General features: G+C 52.4%; 1 protein-coding gene across 2 annotated transcripts in view; it reads right to left on the bottom strand.

The window, feature by feature from the left end:
* Positions 1-10,314, bottom strand: part of LRFN1 (leucine rich repeat and fibronectin type III domain containing 1) — a 13,194-nt gene extending 2,880 nt beyond the window's left edge. The window contains exons 1-4 of one of the 2 annotated variants that reach the window (XM_019666323.1): positions 10,153-10,314; positions 7,851-7,883; positions 5,502-5,556; positions 3,643-5,085 (exon numbers count right to left, since the gene is read on the bottom strand). In XM_019666323.1, the coding sequence (XP_019521868.1) occupies positions 3,643-5,048 (1,406 nt within the window). In that variant the 5' untranslated portion in view covers positions 5,049-5,085; positions 5,502-5,556; positions 7,851-7,883; positions 10,153-10,314. Of the gene's footprint in view, positions 1-3,642; positions 5,086-5,501; positions 5,557-5,586; positions 5,630-7,850; positions 7,884-10,152 lie in introns of those variants that run through there. The other variant, XM_019666324.1, reaches the window with a different exon arrangement.

Here is a 10,314-nt window from a genome sequence, read left to right as displayed (position 1 = left end):
ACTTGGGCCAGTGAAGCAATGTCCTCCACAACTAGACTGAAGACCAAAAAAATGACAGCAACTTGTCTGTTCCCCTTCCCCAATTCCCCAGAGCTGTTCCCATCCCCCCAATTCCCCAATAAAAATCTTAAAAAAAAAAAAAAAAGAAGAGGCCATGGCTACAGGAAACTCCCCTTCTGATTGACCAGTGGCTTCCAAGCCACACCCCACAGTGGCCCACTGGGGATGGTTCCCTAGGGCCATCCACTCTTTGCATGTCCTGAAACCACTTTGTGTGCAAGCCCTGCCCTGTACCACCAAAAGTCAACAAATCACACCCCCAGGTAAAGCTCATCCATAATTGGGTCAAATGTAGCTAAGTGAGCATGCCCCTTTCTTGCTCTAGAGAAGTGGTTAAGCTGACAAAGTCTGGGAGCCAGACTGCATTAGGCTTGAGTCTCTCCTCTGCTACTTGCTAGCTCTGTGACCTTAGGCAACTTACTTAAGCACTCTGTGCTTTATTTCCCCCACATGGAGATATTAAGAAGTCCTACATCATAGAGATGGTATGGAGTATGAATGAGTTAACATACCCAAAGCCTATTACTTAATAATTTCATCATTATTAGCTTGCATACCACCCTATGTTGACCAGTAACCCTTGCTGTGGCTCACACTCTACGGCCAGTTGCACCCCTCCCCATCTATAAGACCATACCCCACTGGCTGGCCAAGTGGCTCAGTTGGTTAAGAGCACGAGCTCTGAGCAACAGGGTCACCGGTTCAATTCCCACATGGGCCAGTGAGCTGCGCCTGAGCTGAGCTGCCAACAGGTGGCAGGATGGCTCAGCTGGTGAGAGCACGTGCTTCTAACAACAAGGTTGCCAGTTCACTCCGGCATGGGATGGTGGGCTACACCCACCAGCAACTAAGATTAAACACAGCACCTTGAACTGAGCGGCCGTGAGCTGCCACGAGGTGCTGACGGGCAGCTGGATGGTAACTGGACTTGCAGCTGAGCTAGCTGCGACCTCCACAACTAAGATTGAAGGACAACAACTTGGCTGTTCCCCTTCCCCAATTCCCCAACACTGTTCCCCCTCTCCAATTCCCCAATAAAATCTTAAAAAAAAAGACCTTTCCCACTAGGCCTTGCTCCTCTTCTGTAGGGCACACCCTTTCCACGCTGTTGGCCATGTCCAGCCTTGGGCAACCTGGGACAGCCACATCCACATGGATTTGCAACAGCACTCAACCTCACAAACTCTTGTCTCCTACAAAGCTCTTACTGGGTCACCAGAGACAAGGACCACCTCTCATCTACATGAAACAATAAAGCAGGAGCTCCACCTCCTCTGAGAAGCCATGCCCCCATCTCCATAGGCCTCTTACCTCTCAGAAGCTTCACCTTCCCTCCAGCCAGGCCACATTCTGGTCCTGAAGCCCACCTCAGTTCTTCTACTTCCTGGAGGTTCCCCCACCAACAGAGCCATCCTCAAACCAAGAGACTTCAAGCAAGGGCCCCACCCCCTCAATACAGGCCCAGCCACTTCTCCAACTCTCCCCCTCCCTGCCATTTCACAGACCACTATGCCTCCCTCCCACCCATCCCCACACTGTAAGTCTTCCTCTTCCTCTCATCTCCCCTCTCAAACAAACAGCCTTGGATTCCTTTTGCTCCTTTCCCCAAAATTACCAGTTGCTAGGGAATCCCCCATTTTCAAGGACAGGCTGGCTCCTTAAGAATGCTTGAGCCCATGTGTCTCTTAATTGGCTGTAAGACCTAAGCAAGCAGCAGAGCAGGCTTCTGGTTGGATGTCACCTCCGCCCATGGCAGCAGTGAGGAAATTAACCCATGCAGCACCATAGCACAAGCATCTGTAATTGGGGACGGAGGACTGGAACTGTGGCCCTAAGGGGAAGGCAACAGCCCCAGAGGTTTGTTGTCTAGCTAGAGACAAAGGGCTAGCAACATCTACATACATGCAGGGTCTGGGGGCCTGCAAACTCCACCATGTAGTGGCCATGGGTTAGAGAGAGAAGGAAAGAGAGAAACAGAGAGGCAGAGAATCACAAACCAAGAGTTATTTACAAAAATGTATTATCCATCTCCCCTAATCCCTGCCTGGCAAACAGTAGGTGCTCAATAAATGTGTGTTCAACATAAAAAGGTCTGGACTAGGAGTTAAAGGGTAAGAACTGGAATCCTGGCTCTGCCACTTTCTGTGTAACCTTGATCAAGTGACTTCCCTCCACTGAGCCTCAGTTTCCCTGCCTATAAAATGCGGGGTGGGGGGAGGAATCATCACTGCTTCATAGCAGAGTTGGGATGATCGAATGAGGTAGCATCCTTGGTAGTACCTTATAAAGATTTTTGTTTTGTTCATTTTTTGCCCTAATATTTGTAAGACTGGGCCAATGTCTGCTCTATCTCAGCAGGCCCAGGGCCCAGCATGGAATCTGGCATGCAGTAGGCAGCTACTCATGGTTTGGTGACCAGATTCTAAAAGAGAAGAAAATGAGGATGACAGAGACAAGGGAAAAGAGAGGCATTAACTCATTCAGCCAACAGTGGAAAAGTGCCTACTGTGTGCCAGGACTGTGGCCAAGAGAACACCGGGAAAGGTGGAGGTGGAGGCAAAGAAGCAGGCTTCTTGGTGCAGGTCTGAGCACCCCAAGAACTGGGGCTCCCAAAAATGTCTTTACCCCCTTTAGCATTCCCAAGTGAAGTCAAACACAAGAATAAGCATTCAGCAGGTGCTCTACAATGTGCTTGAGTGAGGCAGGGCCAGGAAGGAAGACAGACATTCACAAAGCTAACAACCACTTATCAAGTCTGTGTGCCAGGTCTATGGCTGTGAGCTATACTTAAAAAGCTACCAAGATGGAGGACACTGCAAGGCCAAGGCAATAATTCAGCATGTGCTTGCTGCTTTCTCCCTCTGGGCTGTGAGCTCCCTGAGGGCAGGGACTTGTCTCTTGCTCTGCCTGTGTCTCCAGCGCCCAGCTCAGGGCCTACCACAGAGAAGGGCTCAGTGCCTAATGAGGGCAGGAAGTAGAGAATAGACAGACAGACAGAGACAGAGGCGAAAGCAAGAGAATAAGAGAGGTAATGAGAGACAGTAACTCTTTAATGTCTGTCTGTACCATACAGGTGTGTCCACACCAGGGCAATAGCTTCTAATCCAGTGGATGGTGGAAATAACTTATATTTATATATTTTTCAGATACTTTCGGTTTTCTGTTCTATAACGTACCGAATGTGTTGAAACAGTAGCACTAATATATAATTTATAAATGTAGATGTAACTGTAAACATGTATGTGTACGTGTATGTCATGTTCCAAATAACTTACAAACTACACAATCAGAAACCTTTGGTAAGCAGGGATGTGGACTATGAGCCCCATGGGAGCAGGGATCATGCTGGGCACATTCACTATTATAACCCCAGTGTCCAGCCCTGGTCTGCTAATATGGGTGCTCAACGAAGATTTGCAAAATGCATGAAAAACAGAAAGAGACAGTGAGACAGAAATAGAGGAGATAAGGCAACTCTGCATAGCCGCCTAGAACCCCAGCCAAGCAAAAAAGCCAAGAGGGTGGGCAGATGGAAGGGAGGGCCCCTGAGGAAGGAGGAGGTCCTGGGACAGCAGCACCTACCTGTACACGAGGGAGTCATCGGCAGAGCTGTTGTACTGCACCTGGTACATGCGGATGCCGGGCACCGGCCTCTGCGCTGGCCAGCGGATGAGCACAGAGTTGGAGGTGAGCTCAGCCGCTACCAGCCGGCGCTCAGCAGAGGATTCATTGGCACCAGGTCGGCCAGGCGTGGCGATATCAGAGGAGCCAGGCTCAGTGAGAGGTGGCGGAGCGGCAGGCGGAGGGGCCATCAGAGGCAAAGGCACCACGCACACCTCCACGGGTGCCGTGGCTTCCCCAGCGGCATTGGAGGCAATGCAAGTAAAGGTGCCACTGTCCCGCAAGGTGGTGATGGTTACATCCAGTGTCCCATCCCCCCGGACCCGGGTCCGGCTGGAATTCCCCAGCAACCGCCCATCGGGTGCCACCCAATGCACCACTGGCTCAGGGTCACCCACGGCCCGGCACCGCAGGCTGACCGCCTGGCCCTCCACCACCAGGGCCCGGCCCCCCGCCTGCCGTGTGATCAGCGGGGGTTCACACAGAAACTCCTCCTCGGGGATGGACCAGAAGTAGCGGTCAGTGAGGTGCTCAGGGGTGGCGCACGTCTCCAGGTCATCCTCTCTGGTCAGCCGCCGCAGCCAGAGCAGCTCACAGTTGCAGTGAAGGGGGTTCCCACCGAAGCTGACCGTGAGTGGCGTGGGGGGCTTTGGCCCAGGGCCTTGGGACCTCAGGAAGAGCCCATCAGGGGGCAGTTTGTGGAGGCGGTTGGAGGTCATGTCCAGGCGAACTAGTTTGTGAAGCTGCACGAAAGTACCTTCGGCGATGTGGTCGATAAGATTGTGGTCCAGCGTGAGAGTGTTCAGGTTCACCATCTGGCCTACGGCCTCCCAGGGCAGGGCCTCGAGGTTGTTGTAGGACAGATCCAGGTCCTCTACGGTTGACAGGAAGGCGTCAAAGGCCGCCGACTCCACGCGACGGATCTGATTGTTGCCGAGAATTAGGTGGCGGAGGTTGCCCAAGCCGCGGAGCTGGTCGCCACGCACCTCGGCCAGGCGGTTGCTGTCCAGGTGCAGGGCGCGGAGCGCGCGGAGGTCGGCAAAGGCTCCCGCTGCCACCTGGCCAATGGTGTTACGGGAGAGGGTGAGGTGCACCAGGCTAGTCATATTGGCGAAGTCTCGGCGGCGGACAGCCGCGATGAAGTTGTCGGTGAGCCGCAGTTCCACCACGCGCCGGTCGATGGCTGGCGGCACAAACAGCAAGCCGGTCTTGGCGCACAGCATGGTCAGCGTGGGCGCCACGTTCTGGCAGATGCAGCGGCCCGGGCACGGCTGGCCGCGAGATGCCCCCGCCCAGAGAAGCAGCAGAAAGGACAGGGCAGCAGGCGGTGGCGAGAGCAGCGCCGAGGAGAAGGGGCCCGGAGCCATGGTGCAGTGGGAAGGCGGGAGGAGTGGGCAGTGAGACCTGCAGGAGGAGACGAGTTACCCAGGCATAGAACTTGATCTCCAGCCTGCCCGCCGCGGATTGTCCTGACAGGAGTCTGACCCAGATCCCTCCCTTCCTGACAACCAGGTCCATAGGACAGTGACAGGACTGATCATCAGCTGGCATGCACTCGTTGTTAATGAATAACAGTATTTCCATGCTGGTTGGTAAATTACCACTGCCCCACCCCTGAGTATCCTACCCCCACCTCTGCCCCTCCTCTAGGAGCTCCCAGGACCTCTCTCATGATCTCTCAACCAGAAGGGTGACACCTGGTCCAGCCTGGGTCTTCTAGTACCCACTAAACATTTTTTAAAATCACTGCTCACTAGGGTTTAAGGTCATGGATTTCAAAGCCAAACTTCTTGGATTCAAATTCCAGCTCTGACACTTACTAGCTGCGTGACTTTGGGCAAGTGTCTGAACCTCTCTGAATCTCGGTTTCTTCATCTGTAAAATGGAGATAAAAACAGGCCTTACCTCTGTGAGGATTAAATGGATTAATGAGCATGGTGTATTACTTAGAACAGCGCCTGGCACAAAAAATATGTTCAATAACTGTTAGTAATCATCATCATCATCATCATCAAGTGCCCATTATGTATCAGGCATAGAAGTGTGCTGTTATTAACAGCAAGTGCTTTGAGATCAAACAGACTCAGGTTCAAGTCCTGGCTCCCCCACTTGCTAGCTCTGTGGCCCCAAACCAATGACTGCCCCTAACTAGGCTACCATTTCCTGTTTTGTAAAATGAGATGATAATTTACCATTTTCACTGGGTTGTTGCAAGGGTTCAATGAGCTCATTCATGGGGGCCCTTGAGCACAGGGTCTGACACACGGTCAATACTCAATACATGGTAAGGATAACATCCTCACCCCCTCTGTCAGAGGCAAAGGGAATCTGAAGATGGGAAGAACTGAGAAAATCACATCAGTCTCCCTGCTCAGCCTTCGGAAGTCCTTCTCTGAGTCTGGTTTCATCCTGGGCTCCTCTGAGCACCCAAGCAGGGGGCAGACTTCCATGTTCACATCTGTGGGCACACATAAGGCCCTATATATGCCTACACATATACACACACACTCACACACACTCACGCTATGCCTCTGCTCCAGGCAAAACCTTCCCGTAGGGATTCCCCCTGCGGCGGCTGCAGCCCACGACATGTCAGCTCCCATCACAACATGGGGTGGGTGGGGGGGTGAAGAGGAAAGGATGGGAAGGGGGCGTCCCTGAAACTGTTTTCATCGCATCCCACACCCCTGCTGGCCCACCTGCCTGGAATCTGCAGTTCAGGGCTGTGGCCTGATGTGGCCTTGATCCTTCAGCCTGTGGGGAGAGAGACTGTGGACCTGGAGAGGCGAAACCAGTCAGAGAGAAAGGTAAAGAGACAGTGAGAGAAAAGGGGGAGGGAGAGATGGGCTGGCAGAAATAGAGACAGATTCAGAGAGAGACTAAGAGACAAAAAGAGAAAGAATCTGAAAGAATGGTGAAGAGACAGGAAGCAAGACTAAAGCAAAGAGAGTCCCAAAAGCTGAGTGAAGAAGACATGCAGAAAAGAGAGACTGAGATAAAAAGGTAGAGAGAGGAAGAGAGAGAGGGAGAGAAAGGAGGAGAGAATAAGAGTGTTATAAAGACAAAGACAGAAGAAGAAAAACAGAGACTGCAGGACAGTGACTGGGCTGAAGAAAAAAAGAGGCAGGCTCAGGGCGTCCCACCATCTCTGAGGCCCAACTACTTTGTCTTGCACGCCCTCTGTGACACTGTATTGAACAGAAAACCCTGGCCTGGAGGGTAGAACGCCTGAGTTAGGAGGCTCAGCTCTGCACCTGCCAGACTGTGGGGTCTCTAGGGCTGAGAACTGCAATCTATGAAATGGAAGTACAGCTCTTTGCCTCCCACAGCTTGGGGGGGGGGCGGGGGGGCGGGGCAGGGACTCAAGTTGAAGGAGTAATAATAGCAATGAAAACAGTTAACATTTATACATTTATTGAGAGGCAGTGCAGCACTGCAGGACAGAATCTGGCTGGACCTGACTGCCCGGGTTCATACCCCAATTCCCCACTACCTGATTCTAGTCAAGTAAGTGACTTCTCGTCTTTGTGCCTCAGTGTGCTCCTCTATAAAATGGGGACAATGAGAGCAACTATCTCATCAGGTTGTTGTAAGGATTAAATGAGATAATGCACTGTAACATGATTAGAATAGTTCCTGACAGAGTAAACACTATGTAAATGTCAGCTGCTATTATTACTATTATTATTATCATCATCATCATTAATTAATTTTTTTATCATCATCATCATCATTACTTTATTTTTTTCTCTGGCTCTCTCTCAGCCACTAGGCTGGACTATCAGATCTTCCCACACATATGCACATCCACACACAAAATGGTAAACTACATCCATGCCACTCTCCAAATGCAAGAGTCATTTCATGTTATAAATTCTCTTCACCCTTTACTGATAATAATGAGGAAACTCCCCTTTCCCAACCACCTTACCCATCCAGGCCTGAGACTCCCACCTGTCCCCCATGTCCTGGCTCTACTATGAGCCCTTACCCAAAGATAGTACTCATGACTTTCTCACCACCCCCAGTCTGGGGGACACCTGGCCCCTCAGGACAATGCCATACCCTACACTGAAATCCATACAAGGCAGGGCTCCAGGCCTCCAGCGGGCTCAGAACAAGCCCAACCACTCTGTGTCTCTCTCCCCAGCCGGAGGTACCCCACTCACCTCTCTTCAGGAAATCAGGGCCTGGGCCAGTACCTGCAAAGTAACAAAACGAAACTGTTAGCATCCTACTGGCTCCTCTCTGGAGACCTGCCTCGGAGACCATCTCAGCCAAGGAAGTCCCTGCTGTGATCACCCTTTTAAGCCCTCCTGCTGCAGGCTCTGCATAATCTCAGATGGACCCAGGAAGTCATCTCTGGAAACTGAGGAGTCCGGGCCTCAGGACTGTTCACCCTCCAAAAGCCATGAGTCCAGGATTTTAGCCCTTCATCCTCTAAGATCTCAAGAGGCTAGTGACTCCAGCCCCCTCCTCCCTCAAGACCCTAAAGTCTGGGACCCCAACCTCCCCCTCCCTCAGACTCAAGAGTCTGGGTCTCAGTCCCTTCCTTTCTCAAGACCCAAGAATTGGACTCCAACCCAGCTTTCTTCTCCTTCAGATCCAGGATTCTAGGCTTCCAGCCTCCTCCTTCCAGAGTTCATATTCCAGTCCCCTAACTTCAAAGACCTGAGCAGTACTGAGGGCTGGGGAAGGGCCAGAGGTTCCCATGCTTGCCATCACACCACTATCACACCAACGTGTGTGGACATGCCAAAACACATGTGGACCCACAACCCAAGTCTCTACACCTGGATTTCCATGGACACACCAGCATGATCTCTGTACCCCCCACCCTCCACTGACTCTAGGCCTGGGATGTAGACACACTTGTGTCCATGTACCCCAGACTGATCCTCAGCATTCTACAGGTCACATCAAATGGGCCCCAATCTCACTGGGCCCAGAAGCAAGGTCAGCCTTGCTCTGGGGACACAGGCATGTCTGTGCATACAACCCTGCACATGTGTTTGAACATATATAACACCACTCCCAAGAGACCAACACTGATGCATAAATAGACTCACAACATAGACAGACACATACCTTCAAGGCTGACACACCTGCACACAACCAAACAGGTACAACACTGACTTTTCCTTGCACATTCGCACACACAGATGCATACACACAACAAACACATGTGTCCCCTTGCAGACAACCAGGTATATGCACCTATAACAGATATACCCTTGCACACTCTCCAACACAGAGAGACACACAGATATAACATATACTTTCACAATCAAAGGTACACAGGTGCACTCTTAAATGCCCAAACACACTCAAACAACTGCACATATCCCCATGATGCATAGTCACAAAGCTGATACATTCCTACACCAACAGATGCACAAATGCACACACTAGTAGATACACACTTCACACACATACACAGAACCACAAGCATACACAGACACTTTACAAGGCTGATATACACTCAAACAAGCACAGACCACTTTTGCACAGACACTCTTGAGATGGTCACTCATACAGACACATGCTTTGCACAGACACTCTGAGATGGTCACTCATAACAGACACATGCTCACACAAAAGTGTGTAAGGGATTTACACACTTACAAATGCACACAAAATATCGAACCACAGTGACATAGTCAACAGACAGGACAGATTCACACTCACACACAGGCATGGACATACCCCTCCCAGCCCTAAGGCACCCTGGCCCCACCTACTTAGAAAGCCAAAGAAATCCTAACATCCCTCCTTTCACCATACACCCCCTCACCAGAACACAAGCCAGGGCCAGAGGTCAGAGTTCAGCAGGTCGACTCTCAGGGTTGGGGGGCTGAGTCCTAAAGCACTAGTCCAAGGCGATCCTCCCACCAGCAGCCCAAAGGTTCCCAGCCTGGCCATCTGGATGCAGGCAATTCTGGCCCCATTGCAGAGATCAGGCTGGTGGGGACATTGGGGTGGGGTGGGTGGGGAAAGGCCGGGTCTGCGTGCCTCCCCTCGGGCCCATCTGTCCAACCCTCGGCCTCTCATCCCTCCATCTGTCCACCTACCGGCTGCCCATCCCCCCCACCCAACCACCGGGAAGGGGAAGACATGGCCGTCTCCCCCAAGGACCGCTGAGGAACCCCCCCATCCAGTTAACGTGGACCGAGGGAGCAGCAAACTCCCCTCCCCCAAACCCACACAGAGGCCTGGACCCACAAGGCGCTAAACCCCAGCCCCCGACCGGGAACCTGACGTGGTCGTACAGACACACACCCTCAGAGCATACAACCCGCAGACACACACGCGCGCGCACACACACACAAATGGACACTCAAGCAGGCACACCCGGCTACACAGACCCTCAGATGGACATCCAACCCGGACACAAACACCCGACGCAGCTAGCCGCGCTCACACACTGGCCGGGGGGACCCACACCTGGGCACACAACCCACGCACACACACCTGCACACAGCCCCTCCGATGGGCACGCGACAGCCCCCCAGACACACAGTCGAAGGGGCAGCCACTCGGAGGGACAGCCACTCGGGGTGACACAGGTACGGCTGGACCCAGAACCTCGGCACACACCCGGATGGCCACACAAGCAGGCGCCGCACACGCCGG

This window comes from Hipposideros armiger, unplaced genomic scaffold (genome assembly GCF_001890085.2).
Source record: "Hipposideros armiger isolate ML-2016 unplaced genomic scaffold, ASM189008v1 scaffold_466, whole genome shotgun sequence".
NCBI classification, from domain to species: Eukaryota; Metazoa; Chordata; class Mammalia; order Chiroptera; family Hipposideridae; genus Hipposideros; species Hipposideros armiger.
Note: the sequence above shows the minus strand (reverse complement) of the source record. Positions and strands in the feature narration are given on the sequence as shown.